This window comes from Mercenaria mercenaria, chromosome 17, assembly GCF_021730395.1.
Source record: "Mercenaria mercenaria strain notata chromosome 17, MADL_Memer_1, whole genome shotgun sequence".
Taxonomy (NCBI): Eukaryota; Metazoa; Mollusca; class Bivalvia; order Venerida; family Veneridae; genus Mercenaria; species Mercenaria mercenaria.
Genome location: NC_069377.1, coordinates 44755112 through 44775871, shown reverse-complemented (window position 1 = coordinate 44775871; position 20760 = coordinate 44755112). Strand labels below are relative to the sequence as shown.

At 36.0% G+C, this 20760-nt stretch overlaps 1 protein-coding gene across 1 annotated transcript; it reads right to left on the bottom strand.

Moving 5' to 3' along the window:
- Window positions 1-572: 572 nt before the first annotated feature.
- On the bottom strand, window positions 573-19982 carry LOC123536392 (jmjC domain-containing protein D-like). Its single transcript, XM_045319550.2, has 4 exons — window positions 18651-19982; window positions 17731-17913; window positions 15983-16125; window positions 573-7464 (listed from the first exon to the last, which is right to left on the bottom strand). The coding sequence occupies exons 1-4, from the start codon at window positions 19947-19949 to the stop codon at window positions 7383-7385; spliced, it is 1707 nt and encodes a 568-aa protein (XP_045175485.2). The 5' UTR covers window positions 19950-19982; the 3' UTR covers window positions 573-7382.
- Window positions 19983-20760: the final 778 nt, after the last annotated feature.

The following is a 20760-nucleotide window of genomic DNA, read 5'->3' as shown; positions in this document are numbered from 1 at the left end:
AACTTGTAGCTAGCCTGTTGGACTTATGGCTAGCCTGTTGGACTTACTGTTGAACTTGGGCTATCCTGTTGAACTGTTGGCTAGCCTGTTGAACTTATGGCTAGCCTGTTGAACTTACGGCTAGCCTGTTGAACTTATGGCTAGCTTGTTGAACTTAGGCTAGCCTGGTGAACATATGACCTAAGCCTGTTCAATTTACGGCTAGCTAATTGAACTTACAGCTAGCCTGCTGAACTTACGGGCAGGGCAGACTGTTGAACTTATTGCTAGCTGTTAAACTTATGGCTTGCCCGATGAACTTAAGGCCAGCTTGTTTAATTTATGGCTAGCCTGTTGACCTTATGGCCAATAGCATTTAAAACATATGAACAAAATACTGACCTTATAGATAACATACTGGACATGAACAGGTTTAATTGCCCAACAGCTTCTTATTTAAAGGTTTCAGAACTGCATACTGAACTCTGTGGCTGCACTCCTGGAACTTAATGAACATGTTTGGTATCTTGGTATATATCTACAGACTTGCTGCTGGGTATTTAATTCAAAGTAGATATAAATGACTAAACACATTGTCAATGTTTTTACATCATTTATGCCAAAAGACACAACATGAAACCAACATATCAAGCTAAAACACTTAAAAAGAAACAATATTCTAAAACATTACAAAATTGGCAAAGAAACATCATACATGTAACTAAACGCCTGTGATTTTTTCAAAACTTGTCTGTGCTAATAAACTCTGATCATCTGGCTCTACAGGCACCAGTTTCATTTTTAGTGTACAAAACAGTGTATTTCAACCTGTAAACAAAGACTGCCTGCAAATTAAGGCTACTTTCTAGCACTCCAAGTGTGACCACTACAATCAGGTCTGACTGTATATTGAACAAAAGCTCTACCTAACTGGGCAGAATCTGCCTGTTTGCAAGCAAAATTAGACAGAATAGTAAAAATGGGCTTCAGCAATTACTTTCAAGGTGTTTGTTTGTTGGGTTGGGGTGGGAGGAATGGCATGGGAAGTGGATACATAGAAACAAGTAACTGAACTAAGAAAAGATAAACAGGCATAGAGAATGGGGTAGTTATGGGAGGTTATTTAAAAGGTACAGGGGCAGATAGAGAGGAGGGAGTATGTTGGGGGCTGCAGGATGTAGATAGTAAGATGCAATACTAAACTGAAAGTAAAACAAGAGATCACAGAGTGATCTTGGCGCCCACCAATGTGCCATTTTTGAGTGTTCCAAATTTCAAGACTTATTGACTAGCTCAAGGTCAAATTTCATTTCCGTACACAACACAAATCTATGCATGTGGTCCAAATTTGAAGCCTGTACATTCAAAAATGTGAAAGTAGGTCACTAGGTCAATGTCAAGGTCAAAGTTTGTTTCGGTACACAAAACTATGCATGTGGTTAAAATTTGAAGCCTGTAGCTACAGAAAAGTGAAAGTAGGTCACTAGGTCAATCTTAAGGTCAAAGTTCATTTCGGTACATAAAACTATGCAAGTGGTCCAAATTTGAAGACTGTAGCTTGAGAAATGTAAAAGTAGGTCACTAGGTCAAAATCCAGGTCAAATTTTACTTCGGAATACAAAACTATGCATGTGGTCGAAATTTGAAGCCTGTACCTTCAAAAATGTGAAAGTAGGTCACTAGGTCAATGTAAAGGTCAAAGTTTGTTTCGGTACACAAAACTATGCATGTGGTCCAAATTTGAAGGCTGTAGCTTGAGAAATGTAAAAGTAGGTCACTAGGTCAAAATCAAGGTCAAATTTTATTTCGGAATACAAAACTATGCATGTGGTCCAAATTTGAAGCCTGTACCTCAAAAATGTGAAAGTAGGTCACTAGGTCAATGTAAAGGTCAAAGGTCATTTCAGTACACAAAACTATGCAAGTGGTCCAAATTTGAAGGCTGTAGCTTGAGAAATGTAAAAGTAGGTCACTAGGTCAAAATCGAGGTCAAATTTTATTTCAGAATACAATACTATGCATGTGGTCCAAATCTGAAGCCTGTACATTCAAAAATGTGGAAGTAGGTCACTAGGTCAATGTCAAGGTCAAAGTTTTTTTGGGTACACAAAACTATGCATGTAGTCCAAATTTGAAGGCTGTAGCTTGAGAAATGTGAAAGTAGGTCACTAGGTCAAAATCAATGTCAAATTTCATTTTGAAACACGAAACTATGCATATGGTCAAAATTTTTTGGTCAAAGTTTTTTTCGGTACACAAAACTATGCATGTAGTCCAAATTTGAAGCCTGTACCTTCAAAAATGTGAAAGAAGGTCACTAGGTCAAAATAAAGGTCAAAGTTTTTTCCAGTGCACAAAATTATGCATGTGGTCCAAATTTGAAGGCTGCAGCTACAGAAATGTGAAAGTAGGTCACTAGGTCAAAATCAAGGTCAACTCATGTCAAGGTTCATCTTGCCACTCAAAAATATACATGTGGTCCAAGTTTGAATGTTGTAGTTACTGACAAGAACATTTTAAAAGCTTTTCCCTGTATAAGTCTATATGAACCATGTGACCCCCGGGGCGGGGCCATATTTAACCCTAGGAGGATAATTTGAACAAACTTGGTAGAGAACCACTAGATGATGCTACATTACAAGTATCAAAGCCCTAGGCTTTGTGGTTTGGACAAGAGGATTTTCCCTATATAAGTCTATGTAAACCATATGACCCCCAGGGCGGGGCCATAGTTGACCCTAGGGGTATAATTTGAATAATCTTAGTTGAAGACCACTAGATGATGTCACATACAAAATATCAAAGCCCTAGGCCCTGTGGTTTTGGACAAGAGGTTATTCAAAGTTTTTCCCTATATAAGTCATTATAAACCATGTGACCCCCAGGGCGGGGCCATATTTAACCCCAGGGAAATAATTTGAATAATCTTAGTTGAAGACCACTAGATGATGCTCCATACCAAATATCAAAGCCCTAGGCTCTGTGGTTTTGGACAAGAAGGTTTTCAAAGTTTTTCCCTATATAAATCTATATAAATTATAGAAATAAACAAAGGGCCATAACTCACTCATAAATTGTTGAACCAGTCTGATTTTCAGGGGAACACAACTAGGGTACCAATACATCATTCTGACAAAGTTTGGTCAAAATCCCCCCAGTAGTTTCTGAGGAGATGTGATAACGAGAAATTGTTAACGGACGGACCACGGACGCAGAGTGATTTTAATAGCCCACCATCTGATGATGGTGGGCTAAAGAGGGAGAGGGATGGGAGTAAGTGGTTGTATGAATGAAGTTGGGTGTGCACCATAAACTGGTTTAAGCTCCCCAGTGGAGTTTTTGCCACTGACTGTTCCAAGCAAGACGGTGCCCCACTGTTGTTCGTTTTGTCCTCGTGTGTTTGCTTTGTGTGTGAGTGTGTGTTTGGGTAGTGTGCTGTGATTTCTGCATTTTTGGAACATGGCTTTCCCTGTTTGATATTTTCCCTTGTTTTTTTTTTTATAGTTAAAATCAAACAGGACTTTTTTCTAGTGGCATAAAGTCCTTGTGTAAAGTTAGAACACTGTAAGTGTAATACTTTTTGATCTACAGTCTGGAAAACATTTTCAGTCTCCAGGCTACTGTGACATTGACCTTTGACCTACTGACCCCAGAAACAATCTGAATCCTCCTCAAGGGGTGCTTAGTTAAAGTCCCTGTGACCTTGAGTTTTTAACCACTGACCAAAAATTGGTTAAGATCCTTTCAAGTCTGGAAACCATATTTAGTCATTCAGTTCCTACAATGCTGACTTTGACCTACTGACCCCAGAAATGAAAGTGATTCTCCTCAAGTGGTGCTAAGTCATCCCATAAAGTTTGAAAGCTGAAGCTATTATACTTTCTGACTTAACTGACAAAAAAAATATATGAAAAATTCAAGAAGGTGCTGTAACCTCGACCTTTGAGCCAGTGACCAAAAAATCATTACAGATACTTATTGCATTAAGTTTAAAAGCTGTAGCTGACTTATACTTTATGATATAAGAGTCCAGAACCCATTTCCAGTCTCTAGGTCACTGTGACCTTGACCTCTAACCTACTGACCCTAAAAACAATCCGCTGCAAGTGGTGCTTACTCATCCTGTAAAGTTTGAAAGCTGTTTCACTTTCTGACTTAAGAGTCTGAAACAAGCAAATGTTGACAAACAGATAGAGAATGCCATTCCATAATATGTCCTGCTTTTTAAAAAATGAGCATACAAAAAGCTATATTTCAGAGATTTCAGGCCAAAACCTAGGCCTGTCAGCTTGGTATTCATGGACATGTTAGAAGCCTGAAATTATGCTTATCTAGGCTTAACGTATATTGTTCTAATAGATGCAGAAACAGATTTTTACAGCCAAAATTCTTAATTTATTACCAGTTAAAAAAAAATCACAGGCCTAAAGTTACATGCATCCTGGAATGTAATCAGAAAAAAACATATAAAACAGATAAATAATACATTTTTTAATTTTGAAAATACAGTTTGATTGAGAAATGAGCAAAAATAATTGAGTCAATGAAAGTTGTAGTATCTACAACAGCAAAACCACACACTAAACCAATCTCGAGAAAAAGACAGCTTGCTATTAATACCATGTCTAGATAGAGACCCCTCACTCGTAACACTATCTCTAATGACAATTCACTAGGAAGGCCATAACGAGGGCTCAACGCGAAACTAGTCTAAGTGCATATAGAAATAGAAGCAGATAGACTAGTTTCGCGTTGAGCCCTCGTAAGAACATCTCAAAATAAAAACATCTCACTTTTAAGAACATTTCTAAAGATAAATAACTAAGAAGATCATCTCTGAAGACTCCTCAATATTCAGAACACCTCTAGAGTTACCTCACTATAAAGTATATCTTTAGAGAGAGACAACTCACTGTCAAGTCCACCTCTCACTATTGAGACCTTCTCTAATGAAAAGTCATTAGGAAGACCATCTCTAAAAACACTTCATTATTTCTAGATAAAGAGGCCCCACTATTCAGAACATCTCTAGATAAAAAGGCCTCAATATTAAGAACATCTCTAAAGACACCTTACTACCAAGTCCATCTTTAATGACAAGTCACCAGGAAGACAATCTGAAAAGACACCCAGTCAAGAAATCTCTACATAAAGACACCTCTCTAGGGAGATCATCTATAAACACACCTCACTATTAAGAACATCTCTTAATAAAGACACCTCAACATAAAGACACTCTCTAAAGACAGCTCACTAATAAGACCATCTCTAAAGACACCTCACTAGGAAGACCATCTCTACAGATATCTCACTATTATGAACAAAAACATCTCACTTTAAAGAACATCCCTAAATAAAGACACCTTTCCATTAAGACAACCTCAATAGACACCTCATTATTAAGACCATTTCTACAGACATCTGAATATGCAGAGCAAGACCACCTAGTTACAGCAGTAAATAAAGCACTAGACTATGACTTGACAGTTTGCAAGTCTGATCCCCATCTGACTGAGTCATATATGTTTCATATGTTTTAGGACTTCGGAGAATGTGTCTGAAATTCATCATCCACCTAGAATCCATATATGGGAAAGTTGTCTGCAATGTCCCAAGAACAAGTAAGTACTGATACAAAAAGCAAGAACACAGGTCAGGTATACTAAATGCTGTTCCATAGCTTCAATGCATAAACGGTAACTGCATATGCGCCATCATATACAGTCATGTATCTTACTGAATGTTACAGCACAGCCATATTGCCTGTTATGTGCGTCAAAATAGGGTGAGTCTAGGATACTAATTTATTGTAGATTGATTGTGAAAAAGTTTTACAGCTTATATTTGACATATAAGACACCTCATTCCTGATGACATCTATTGTCAAGAAAGTGAAGCCATTCTCCCTTGAGATGACTGACTGACAAGGAAGCTACATGCAAGAGAGCTACTGGTACCATTTTCCACATGTTTGATATGACAAGGCCAGAAAGCAATCTTTATACCATTTGGCTACCAAGGCACTGAAATACTGTTGAAAAATGCTGTAAATCCATCAAACTAACTATTAAGACCATCACAACTTTTTACAATCTGATCTAAAGAAATCTCCCAATCCTGTATTTGTGAATGAAAATTTAATAATTAAGTCGACCAGCTTTACAGACAAGATATTAACAATGAAGGTGAATTCTTTCATGCATAAATGACAGACAAAATTATTTAAAACCACTGCTCATGAAAACAATAACACTTGAAAAACTTATGTGTGGCTGTGTGAAGAACTTTCCAAAATTGCGCAAGAAAGCTCCATTAAAAAAGTTGTAACAACATCAAAACTAGAGACAAGTTTTAAAACAAACTACATGTACATTACAATATGTAAAACCCAATAGAGTATTGATTACACTTTTGTCAAATGAACAGCTGTGTAAAATGTTGAATAAAATATGCAGGAAGTACAGTAAATGATAAGACAAATATTGAAAAGTTATATTATGTCTGAATTTCATGTTAGAAAAAAAAAAGAACAATTACTACACAGTACCCAATGCTATAAACATGTTTGTATTGTTTCTTAGCTTAACCCTTATCCTGCCAAATTTCTATAATGAACTAGTCAATCTTTCCATTTGGACAATACCATTAACTGTTAAAAGGGGGCTAACCTAAAAGATACTGCCTGAATAGCTAACAGTGCAGAGCATGATTAGGCTGCATGGTTAAGGGTTAATAAATGTAGTTACGGTATGAATTTTTACTAAAACTGAAAAAAACCGGCAGTTTTGTTTACAAATTACTTACTACATTTGATAGCAAAAACAACTCTAAATAAACAGCTAGTTTATACTGTATATCTATTCAAGTCAAATATATTTCAGGGCATGACAAATTCTTTGAAAGCAACTTGTACTGCAGGCCAAGAACCTAGAATGTTCACTCTTCCTGATAGAATTTGTACTCATACTCCTACAACTGATTTTATCAGTGTCTATTTCAGTCTGCTAAAAACAGTACATGCTGTAACCTTGTTCTGGTCTATCAAGATAACTAATGCGTTCATAATGCAGTACGGTTACACAGTGGGACAGATTTTAGAGTTGCAAACAACAACTAAAACTATGACCATTTTTAGCTATCTGGCTTCTGCACTGTGCCGTTTTAATTCCATCTGCTATATTGTTGGTCAAAAATTGCACTCGTCCTTCATACAAGTATTTGTGTACAGCAAATTCCACACACCTAGAACCAATTTCTACTTGATATTTACAGGCGGACAAGTGGATTTGTCAAGCCCTGATATTAGATGAAGATTTACTACATTTAATGTTATATCTAACACAAATGCATTTTACAGAAAGATGAGCATAATGTATATTTAAGAATACGAAACCAATAGTGAGCTACAAAAGATGTCTGTATTTTGGATTAACATCTAGTCGACATTCTTGACATGGAAATTCCTTCTGAAGAAATGGTTCATACCTGTAATGAAAATAAAGATGTGTTTAAAGCCATACTGACTAACTGATATTATATGGCAACTTTCCGGCATTACTGGTGGAGAAAGACCTTTGGGAAGAGCTGGCTGGGTAGCTTTTACATATAAAGGAATTCTGATCTGTGGGGTTCAAACCTAGTGTTTAGGGCAAGGGAATGGAAAAAGACACAAACAAATATGTGTCTTAGAGTGAAAACTATTTCACAGCAAAACAAATGCTTTGAATTATCATTAAATAAACAAGAATACCATGATGGTCCTGAATCGCTCACCTCTTCCCACATGACCCAGTTCTGAGTATGATGTCGTTTTTTTCTATTATTTCACATAGTGACCTAGTTTATGAGCACATGTGACCCAGTTCTGAACTTGACCTACATATTATCAAGATAAAAATTCTGACCAATTTTCATGAAGATCCATTGAAAAATATGGTCTCTAGAGAGGTCACAAGGTTTTTCTATTATTTGACCTATTGACCTAGTTTTCGAAGGTACATGACCCTGTTTTCAACTTTACCTAGATATCATCAAGGTGAACATTCTCACTAATTTTCATGAAGATCTCATGAAAAATATGGCCTCTAGAGAGGTTACAAGGTTTTTCTATTTTTATACCTACCGGCCTAGTTTTTGACCGCACGTGACCCAGTTTCGAAACTGACCTAGATATCATCAAGGTGAACATTCAGATCAATTTTCATGAAGATCCATTGAAAAATATGGCCTCTAGAGAGGTGAAAAGATTTTAATAATTTTAGACCTACTGACCTAGTTTTTGACCGCAGTTGACCCAGTTTCAAAATTGATCTAGATATCATCAAGATGAACATTCAGACCAACTTTCATACAGATCCCATGAAAAGTATGGCCTCTAGAGAGGTCACAAAGTTTTCTATTATTTGACCTACTGACCTAGTTTTTTAAGGCACGTAACACAGTTTCAAACTTGACCTAGATATCATCAAGGTGAACATTCTGACCAATTTTCATGAAGATCCATTCAAGGGTATGGCCTCTAGAGAGGTCACAAGGTTTTTCTATTTCAAGACCTACTGACCTAGTTTTTGATCGCAGTTGACCCAGTTTCAAACTTGACCTATATATCATCAAGATTAACATTCAGACCAACTTTCATACAGACCCCATGAAAAATATGGCCTCTAGAGAGGTCACAAGGTTTTTCTATTATTTGACCTACTGACCTACTTTTTGAAGGCATGTGACCCACTTTCGACTTGACATAGATATCATCAAGATGAACATCCTGACCATTTTTTATGGAGATCCATTCACAAGTATGGCCTCTAGAGAGGTCACAAGGTTTTTCTATTATTTGACCTACTGACCTTGTTTTTTATGGCACGTAACCCAGTTTCAAACTTGACTTAGATATCATCAAGATGAACATTCAGACCAACTTTCATACAGATCCCATGAAAAATATGGCCTTTAGAGAGGTCACAAGGTTTTTCTATTATTTGACCTTCTGACCTAGTTTTTGACGGCATGTGACCCACTTTCAAACTTGACCTAGATATCATCAAGATGAACATTCAGACCAACTTTCATACAGATCCCATGAAAAATATGGCCTCTAGAGAGGTCACAAGGTTTTTCTATTATTTGACCTACTGACCTAGTTTTTGAAGGCACGTGACCCACTTTCGAACTTGACCTAGATATCATCAAGGTGAACATTCTGACAATTTTCATGAAGCCTCATGAAATATATGGCCTCTAGAGAGGTCACAAGGTTTTTCTATTTTATGAGACCTACTGACCTAGTTTTGACCGCATGGACCGCAAGCTAAACTTGTGATATGAACAACAAATAAGATTCGACAAAGTTTATAAATATTGTAAAGAGTAACAGAGGACCATGTTGTTGAATCGCTCTAACCCACTGACCTAGTTGTGACTGAGTACCAGTCGTTAATTCTTTATTTGAAATAGTGACATTTTGACCACTTCTAATTCATAAAAAAATAAACTCTAGATTTTCAAGAAATTCATGAAAGGCCTAGAGAGGTCACAAGCTTTTCATTTGACAATGACTAGCTACCTTGTATATGGACGGTGACCCAAAACTCTTGTCTACTTATAAATCTAATGAAATTCTCAACAATTTTCTAGATGTCCTGAAATATATCCCAGAGGTCACAAGGTTTTTCATTTTTCGACTAGGACTTATTTTTGACCCATGACCAGTTTAGACACTGACCTAGATATCAAAGATAAATTCTCACCATTTTCATGAGATCCATTGAATATGGCCTTAGTAGGTAGTTTTCAAGTTTTGTCCTATAGACCTACTTTTTAAGTTTGTGCCCCACGTGACACATGACTTAAACTACTGAACATTATCACGAATTTTGAATATGTGAAAAAGATGCTCTGAATACAAGGTTCCCTAGAAGTCACAAGGTTTTTCTATTGACTAGTTTTTGACCAATGTTTTATCACGTGACCCTAGTTTCAAACTTTTTAATCTCAGTTAATACATCATTGGAAATTTTCCTGAGAACATTTAATATTTGGCCTCGGAGCCAAGGTTTTTTCCATACCAGTTTACACCCTGAGTTATGTTCATCGCAAGTGAACCAGTTCGAATTGATCATGATATCATCAGTGAAATTTTCTCGACAATTTTCACAAAGTTTTAATTTAGCTCTAGTGACGAAAAGGTTTTTCTATTTTTACCTATGACCTTGATTTGACTCAAGTAAAATCCTGTATCGAATTGACCTGAGATCATCAAGGTGAACATTGACCATTAGAAGATCCAGATATTATGGCCTTGAAGGTCACAACTAGTTTTTCTATTGTGACTAGTTTGACCTATTTCTCTATCCATCAAGGACCATTTCGACATTGACATAGATAATCAGGTGAAATTGCCTAAATTCAAAGTCTTTTGATAATTAGGCCTCTGAAGTCAAGTTTTTCTTTTTTAGACCTATGACCTAGTATGACCCCACTTGACCCAGTTTCAACTGAACTTGTATCATAGTTGAAGATTCCGAAATTTGCTTAAGACTCAAAATTTGGCTCTTTTGGATCAATTTTTATTTTACCTACTGACCCAGTTTTTGACCCTGCCATGTTCGAACTTGACCTAATTTCATTTGAGATTCCTGACAATTTTCATGAAGATCTGTGAAGTTAAGGTCTCTAAGGTTCACAAGGCTTATATCTATTTTTGACCTACTGACCTAGTTTTTGATTGCAGCCATTTCGACAGTGAACCATTGACTCAATATTGAGATTCTGAAATTAAGCATCCCAAAGGACAGTTTTAATTGTTCACAAGCTAAAGTTTATGGACGCACGCACGTGACCCCAGGTTCGACTGACGAGATCGCGAGTCAAAATCTACCAATTTCACTTGATTTGAATATATGGCTAACGGAGACCATTTACCTATAATTTCAAATTATGCTTCTTGATGCACTGAGTATTTCATTGGTCATTAATTTCAGTAACATTATGACAACTTTAAAATATCTCATGAAAATTTGACTAAGTGGACCATGAACTAATTATTATCACTAACATGTAAAAGATACGCCCCCAAGGACGCCGGTAAGTTATAAATACGAGTACTGGTCTGGAAGCTACTCTTCCCAAAACGACCATTTGATATGTCAATTTTTCATATTTATATGAGCCTATTTTGGGCACATTTGACCGTTCTGTAACTTGACCATAATTAGATGCTTGAAATATTCGACATTTTCATTCATAACATTGAACATATACTGATCTATAGTAGTCACAAGGTTTCTAATTTGACCTTGACCTAGTTTCGAAGGTAACGACTGTTTTGAATTTTACCATGATGGCACTAACGTGAACTTCCAATATGTCCCATTTGATTCATGACAAATTTGCCTTAGAGTTGTACAGTATTTTGACATTTTTACCACCGTCCAGTTTTTAACCTGAATATTTCAAAAAATCTGACCAATTTTCTTAGATCCATTGAAAATTCTAGAAGGTCACAAGTTTTATATTATATTGCTAGAGTGACCCTTTGAATTATAACATCGCTTCTCAATATTCGAAGATCCATAAAATAGCCTAGAGTCACAAGGTACATTTTTTACTACGTTTCCTATTTTAACTCATATGACCAGTTTTTGAAACGACCTGATACATTACGAATTACACTTAGATTTCAGTAGATCCATTCTGACAAACTTCATAACCTGAAAATTTTTTTTCTAATGTCTACTGACAAGTTTTATGGCACGACCAGCTTCAACTGCCGGATGCGATAAGCGCCGATCACAACTCACCTTGTCATTGTGACAGGTGACTATAAGGGTCACATTAAATTATGGACAAACTTACTTGCAACCAGTCCTAATGCGGTATATCTTGTCATTTCAAAAGTTCACTCGTAACTTTTAATTGATCTTGAGATTAGGCCGACTCACAAATGGTTTCATAATCTTGACCCATGTACCTAACTATAAGTTCATATGTGTAATTAAAATCCCTCTTCAAGGCACAGATTATAGATTATGTAAACAGACCAAATGGTCCGAATTTCACTATTCCCACTGATACCCAATTTGATTATTCCGTCATTTTAATTTTATAGTCCTTATGGACCAGATAGAGTTATGAACTAGAGATTATCGAGATAAAAATTCTGACCAATTTTCCTAGATACCATTGAAATAGGTCCGTTTTCTAATTTTTATATTATTTGACCTATTGACTAGTTTCCAAGGTTACTGACCTGTTTAATTACTAGAAATCGGCAATTCTCATTAATTTTATAAATGGCTCTGAAAAAAGGCCTGAGAGGTCATAGGTTATATTTACTTTTTATCCTAACGGACCTAGTTTTTGAATACCGTTTCAAATGACGTGATACATTCAAGTGACATTAAGATTCATTTATAATATCCATTAAAATGTGCAAGTTTTCAATTTTTAGCTCGCTTAGTTTTTACTGATGACCGTTTACTGACCTATTCATATGAACATCCAGTATATTTTCAGTAAGAACTTGACCTAGTAGCTCATCAGATAATATTAGTCCAATTATCAGATCCATGAAAATATGGCCTCTAAAACGGCCAAGGTTTTTTTATATTTGACTACTATCATAAGTTTTTTAACAGACCAGTTTCAATCGACCTGAATATCATCAGGTGACAGTTGTCATATTTTTTGAAGATCCATTTAATTTTTATGGCCTCTAAGGACCCATTTTCTAATTACCATAACTCAGTCTAAGTTTTGATCACTGTTGATCAGTTTCGAATTGACGTATTGCTCTCAAGAGTCAAGTTTCGATCAATTTCTACGACCTAGTTTTGATATGCTTCGTTAGAGTTGACTATTTTATATATACCTTCAGTACTAACTTATAGCAGTCCCATAAATTGACCTTAGAGAGTCACCAATGTATTTCTGATCTATTTTATGGACTACCTTTTCACGCACGTGAGCCTCTTCGAACTTAAGTAATATCATTTATGAACTTCTGACCAGTTTTTTGACCCATACCCTGTTTCGAACTTACTAGAATCATCAAGTACATTCACTCATTTCATACAGACCATGAAAAATATGGCCTTTAGAGAGGTCACAAGGTTTTTCTATTATTTGACCTTCTGACCTAGTTTTTGACGGCATGTGACCCACTTTCAAACTTGACCTAGATATCATCAAGATGAACATTCAGACCAACTTTCATACAGATCCCTTGAAAAATATGGCCTCTAGAGAGGTCACAAGGTTTTTCTATTATTTGACCTACTGACCTAGTTTTTGATGGCACGTGACCCACTTTCGAACTTGACCTAGATATCATCAAGGTGAACATTCCGACTTATTTTCATGAAGATCTCATGAAATATATGGCCTCTAGAGAGGTCACAAGGTTTTTCTACTTTTAGACCTACTGACCTAGTTTTTGATCGCACATGACCCAGTTTCAAACTTGACCTAGATATCATCAAGATGAACATTCAGACCAACTTTCATACAGATCCCATGAAAAATATGGCCTTTAGAGAGGTCACAAGGTTTTTCTATTATTTGACCTACTGACCTAGTTTTTGATGGCACGTGACCCAGTTTCGAACTTGACCTAGATATCATCAAGGTGAACGTTCTGACCAATTTTCATGAAGATCTTGTGAAATATATGGCCTCTAGAGAGGTCACAAGGTTTTTCTATTTTTAGAACTACTGACCTAGTTTTTGATGGTACGTGACCCAGTTTCGAACTTGACCTAGATATCATCAAGATGAACATTCTGACCAATTTTCATAAAGATCCCACGAAAAATGTGACCTCTAGAGTGGTCACAAGCGAAAGTTTACGGACGGACTAACGCACGAACAGACGCACGGACGACGGACGCTGCATGATCACAAAAGCTCACCTTGTCACTATGTGACAGGTGAGCTAAAAAATCCGATTTAGTACAGAGACAGGATCTAGTATGGAGACAGAATGTAGTATAGAGATAAACTCTAGTATAGAGACAAGACCTAGTATAGAAACTGGATTAGGTACACAGAATTAAGTATAGACAGAAGATCTAGACTACGTATACTGATAGGATCCAGTACAGAGATAGGATTTAGTACATATAAGATCAAGATGGAGGAAGGATTTAGTACAGACAGAATTTAGTACAGATAAGATCTAGACAGAGATAGGATCTGGTACAGAGATAGAATTTAGCACAGAGATATAATTTAGTACAAATAAGATCTAGATAGAGATAGGATCTAATTTAGAGATAGGATTCAACAGATTAGATCTAGATGGAGATAGGTTCTAGTATAGAGATAGGATTTAGCACAGATAAGATCTTGTTAGAGATAGGATCTAGTTAAGAGATAGGATTTAGCACAGATAAGATCTTGTTAGAGATAGGATCTAGTTAAGAGATAGGATTTAGCACAGATAAGATCTTGTTAGAGACAGGATCTAGTATAGAGATAGGATTTAGCACAGATAAGATCTTGTTAGAGATAGGATCTAGTTTAGAGATAGGATTTAGCACAGATAAGATCTTGTTAGAGATAGGATCTAGTTTAGAGGTAGGATTTAGCACAGAGATAGGATTAATTTAGAAGAGACAAGATACAGACAGAGATAAGACCTAGTATAAAGATAGGATTTAGAAAAGACAAGATCTAGATAGAGATAGGATCTAGTACAGAGATAGGATCTAGTATAGAGATTGGATTTAGTACAGAGATAGGATTTAGTACAGAGATAGGAAAGATCTAGTTTAGAAATAGGACATAGTGCAGAGATAGGATTCAGTAGATAGAATTTAATACAAAGATCTAGTGTAGAGATAAAATCTATTAGAAAGACAAGAGTTTGTGTAGCAGTAGGATAAACTATAAGAAATCAAACTTTGTGCAGATACAGAATCTAGTGTAGAGAAAAGATTTAGTTTAGATATAGGATCTATTAAAGAAATAAGATTTAGTGTACTAAGGAGTTAGTACAGATAGGAAAGATTGAGTAGAGTTACTACTTTCATGTTCAGAAAAGAACTTCAAGAACAAAGTACTCATGTATCAATTGACAAGTATTTATGATAAATGAGCATATCATTTATCTAGCCTGCTTTGCAAGTCTGGAATACATAGAGGATATTTGTTTGTTTTGAGGTTAAGTCAGTACTGTCAGGTAATGTGCATACTGCTGAAAAACTGTGACCAACATAAAACAAAATTAGAGGTTGTTTTTCAAAAAAAATGTAGTTCCCCAACCACTTACCATACAGAAAATTATTACAATGCTGAAAAACATCAAAGTGGAACATGCCCATGACATGCACAACTAGGCTTGGCAATGATCACTTTTGTGAAGTTTAATATAATTCCTCCAGGTGGTATAAGAGCAGTTACTTGGACAAGATAAAATACAACAAATCAAGGGCCATAAGTCAAATGAAAATCACTGAACTGGAACATTCAGACAATAAGCACAGTGAAGCTTGACTCTGATACTCCTGGAGGTTTGGTGGAAATCCACCCAAAAATATAAGAGAAGTGGTCAAAACATCATAAAATTTGATGAATCAAGGGCCATAAACATGTTGAAAATCACTGAACCGGAAAATGCTGACACTTTGCTCCTGTAAGGCTTGGTGGAAATCTGCCCAATAATATAAGAGGCCAAAATATCATAAAATTTTACTAACCAAACGCCATAACTCTGCTGAAAATCATCCATCCGAAAAATGCTGATGATAATTATACACAACTAGGCTTGACAGATCACTTTTGTGAAGTTTGGTGTAAATACATCTAGTGGCATCGGAGGAGTTATGTGGACAAACTTTGTGACAGACAAATGAAGAGCACTAAAGAAATATATCCCCCACACTCCATGTGGGAGACATAGTAATCTACTGCTAGTGGAATAAATGCAATTGTTCAGCTGACTTCATGACAAACATCAAACAACAAACATATACCTAAACAAACATTTTCCAGTCATTCTTACCAGAAATTAACAGCCAGGTTCCTGCCCTGTTCTTTATTTGGATAGGACTGAACCTCGTGCCACCAAAATGCTGGCATAAATAAAACATCTCCCTCATCTATTGTGCAGTTCAGTGGGTGAACACTTGAAAACAGGGGAAATCTCTGAAATGTAAATCATCTCTTGAAAGTGTCGAGTGTGTAAAAAGAAAAAAAGAAATCATACACACATATATGTATATAGCTTTTGTAACTTTATGCATAAATAATTGAAAATTAATAACAATTATATCAGGCAGTGAATTTTCAAATTTGCTTGCTACACTCAAATTTCATCCCTTTTAAATTGTATCAAGATATTAAACTGAAACTTCTCCATAAGATAGATGACCTAAACAAATAACTTTAAAGACTGGTTCAACTAAAAAGTCACAACACAGTATAGCAGGAATTCATTAAAAACCTGGGGAGAAAATCTGTGAAAACAGTCCATTAGCTAGATCAGCCAGTAAAGCAAGGGAGAACCCTGGTTCAAAGCCCAATCTGGCTTCACATAAATCTCACCCTTTGACATCTGCCACACAACAGGGGACTTTAACTTCATACTATGAGATCATATTTACCTAGCTCTCTTTCCCTTCAGTAACCCAATATATGAAGTGTATGGCAAGTGAAGTGTTCCCCCATACCTGGACTCAGTCTTGTTATTTTCTGGTCCTTTGTGATCATGCAGTCCGTTCAATGTTAATGGATAATAGAGCTCAACTTAAGCCGGTGCTAGGGGGAGTGAGGGGTGTTGCATATTTCATTACCTCTCATGAACAGACTCAGTCTGCTATAATTTTTTTACTTTGTTAAGTTTTATGCTTCCAAAGGATATTCTTACAGATTTTATATGCAGATTTTATATGGTACATGTATAAAACTTCATTTAGATTTTGCTGAGAAAAAGTTTCAGCAGTTTGAAGCTCAGACAGTAGAGCATCAGAAAGACATTCAGAGGCCCCAGGTTCAAGTTGCTGTCAGAACAGTTGACATTCAGATGCACAAAATGAGTGGATCTGTCGTCATTTTTTTTTACTTCAGGCTTTTGGACTAGCAGGACTTTGGACTGTTTTGGCTTATGACCAGTGGGCTGTCACCAAATTGGCTCTCCTGGGCATGTATTTATCAATGCTTTAGGAAATTTGAGCCTAAGATTATCAAATACTAAATTTTCAATTTAATCATGGGGTATATTTGTGCCAAGTAATAATATGAAATAAGGCAATGCCTCAATCGGGAATCGTTACAGTCCATCAGCTTGCCCAGAATATGCGTTTGTAGATCTATCAATTTAAGCAATATGTTGCGGTTTTGACAAGTTATGTGGACACTTTTTACACACAAGGAAAAAGCGTATTCTTCCAAAAAAATCCGAAGTCAGACACTCTGTGCACATGCCGGAAGACCACATTTTTTTAATTCGATAGTAAATATCTCATTCGGTATATATCGCATGTTACCGTAGAGGGACTGATCCTGATTTTCATCGCTTGGCGACGAAAATCAGTAGGATCGATCCTTATTAAAATCCCTTAATGAATGACAGAGTTATGGACTGAACAAGAAATTGCGGACGGACGGACATACCGACAGAATGTCATTCCTATATTCCCCGAAACTGGTTTTCAGAATATCTGTGACTGAATTTTTTTGTGTAAAAAGATATAACATCTTAGTCTGTAATGTAAGAACGCTGATGAATCTATATCTAGCTCTGCCTCTTACCTCAAGGTCTGGTCTAGTTATATCTACAGGTGACATGACCATAGACGTGGTGTCAACCAGTTGTTTTTTAGTGAACATCTTGGTGGTCTCATTGTATGCAAGAACTGCCTCTGGGATGTGAGCTTCATACTGTCTCCGGTTATCATGAGGATCAAACAACATCACTTGTTTCCTTCCACTGAGCTGAAAGTATGATGACTTACGAGGTTATTTGATTAAATTAATGGAAAAGTATTCACTGTTGTAAACAAGAGATGCCAATAGTAAATGATGAATTCCCCTTGCAAGTACATACCTGACCCTTGCATGTGACATATAATCATGGCTAATATTTATGTTTTAATGTTTCACTGGAATTCCCTGAATTGTTTGTAAGTCACTGCTGTGACACTACTTGTTTTGGACAATATCTACAAACTAAATAAATTAAGGTACAGGTGGACAGTGTACTACATGTCACATTGCCTCCATTTATGAGCATAATTTAGAGGGAGTTTTTCCATGTACCACTTCCTTCTTAAAGTGACCAATTCTATACAGTATTTCAAATTTGTATTTAATTACAAGGCTATTAGTTTCAAAGTTTCGTAAGTAGTTCAAACCTTTTGTATTAATTAACAAAATAAACTTGTTTAAAAATTACATTGAAATTTCCATACATATATACAAATCACAAATCCTCACTTAACTGATGGTGGAGGAAGAACCAAGGTACTCTCCTGGGAATTATTTCAGGAAGAGTTAGACACTAGGTGGCACAGACACTTCTGCCAGCTACTTGGCTAGCTACCATGCACAAGTTAATGACACTGCACATGAACCCATTGTAATAAGAGTCAGTAAACTGAAGGTACAACTGTAATTATTGCCTGGTGAAAGAGTTTACATGTAATGTTAATAAATACAAGTGTATTAATCACCTGACAAAGAAAATTGTCAAATGGATCAAAATGCAACTTTCCCAGTGTGTTTCCATCACTAAGCCAGATGTTGAGATGTTTTAACTGCAACATTTTCTGGATGAAAGGCATTTCTATGACATCTCCCTCCAACTCTGGCATGATCTCAGCAATGGATGAATATTCCAAATAAGCTGAAAATCCACTTCTACTTCCATTTGCAACAGATTCAACAACATCAAGAAATGATGAAAAGTTCATATTTTTCGTTGCAGGACGAACAACTACTAAGTCTGGAAATAACAACTGTGTCTTCACATAATTTGGAATTGTGAAAATATTATAATTTTCAAAATTTGATGCTAAATCTACCCCTTCAAATTCTCCGAGAGGTGTTAATTTAATATGCACAGATCTGTCACCATAATTTGTCTTAAAATATTCATTTGTCCATTTCTTCATAGCTGGCCAGTGATATATTGCATTTTTGAATATTACAGGCTTTGATAATTTTAAATATTTATTAAAAAATTCTTCTTTGGATGGTAAAGGTTTCTGCTCACACCTCTGAATTTTGAACTCTTCATCTTTAAAATCAAGTCCACTGTGATGTTGAACTGCAATTTTAGATTCTAATTCATCTTTTGATTTCTGATTTCTGATTGAGCTTTTTTCGTTATCTTTCTTGCAAGCTTCTTTGGAACAGTATGACCCTTTTGATTCTGTTAGTAAATGTTCCATATCAACGTCTGAAATGTTCTGTACATGAAATAAGGACTTTAGAATTTCTTGCCGATGCAAACCTTCAATGGATAAGTATCCACTTTTTGTCCGATATGTATCGCATTTTTGATTGATAAACTCTACAAGTATGTCTATTGTTTTAATACCTGTGTAACTTTCTGCAACTGGATCCTTCTTCGATAAGCCTACAGTAGACAAACATGTCCTATCATTTTCCCTCCTCGGAAATAATAGAATATCATTTGTTATCTCACTCACTTCATCAGTTTTTAATGGGTTTCCAGATGGCCAGACAAAGTTTTCGACATCAATCAGCCCAATGACAACTCTTTCCTCCTCGGCGAAAGCCTTCTGAATTCCAGTGTAAACATCAAACAATTCTTCAAGTGCCGACTTGGAAATGCCAACAAAACTAGATTGTTCGAGGACTTGCATGATGACATGAGGTGAAAATACATATTCCTTTGATAAATCTTGGTTTCCAAATACATGACATTTCCTTGCCGCCTGGAACTGAATGAAAATAACAAGAAATAATTTGACAGCGAGTTTAAATTCTGACGTGTCTTGCGCCATTTGTACTTTATTAAAGGGCAGTAACTATGCACATACTATCCATTCCTACACGTTTGCATGTGATAGTGTATTTAACCAAATTTCTAATAGTATAATATCACCAGTACTGTCTCTTATCTCCCATATAAGAGGTGGATAAGAAAACTACGAATGAGTTTTCGAAGAATAAAAAAGTTCGGGAAACAAGAGACCATTGATCACCTATCGATATTATTATGACTACTCGTTCATTCAGGGTCTTTCAAAAATGAGTGACCCTGGTTCATTTAAGAAATAATAAGTTCCCAAACGTGGTTTATCGTAGAATAACCCGAGTTTTTCGTAAGAACGAAAAACTCGGGTTATTCTACGATAAATCACACTTGGGAACTTGTTATTTCGATTCTAACACGACATACTAGTATCAAGTGTTAGAAAAGATGGCATACACGTAACTACTTTTTACGACCGTGCTACGCACCTGGATCGGATGACGTCATTGCACGCGAGAGGTTTATTGCAAAATAACCCGAGATAGATTTTGCTCTACATGTATGTAGGTTATTCGCTGGTCGTGTTAGAATTATGAATAAACGTGTTTCTCATTTTTCCCTTTTCCATTGTTTTTATTTTTCATTCATTGTTTTTACTTCTGATATACTGGCAGTAATTATTATGTTTACACATCATTCATTTTTCATTCATTTAGATCTCTATTTATTTTTTTTATTTTTTTTTTTTACAAACCCTAAATAGAATATATAGAACCGTACAAAACATTAAAACTCACTTAACCCCGACTCTCGGTCAGTTCTAGACTGGCATCAGTCGT

Coding starts and splice junctions, on each gene's coding strand:
- LOC123536392 (XM_045319550.2), bottom strand. CDS start 19,949: ATGGCGCAAGACACGTCAGAATTTAAACTCGCTGTCAAATTATTTCTT. Junction 17,914..18,650: donor TTGACAATTTTCTTTGTCAG/GTGATTAATACA, acceptor TCATACTTTCAG/CTCAGTGGAAGGAAACAAGT. Junction 16,126..17,730: donor TAACTAGACCAGACCTTGAG/GTAAGAGGCAGA, acceptor TTTACATTTCAG/AGATTTCCCCTGTTTTCAAG.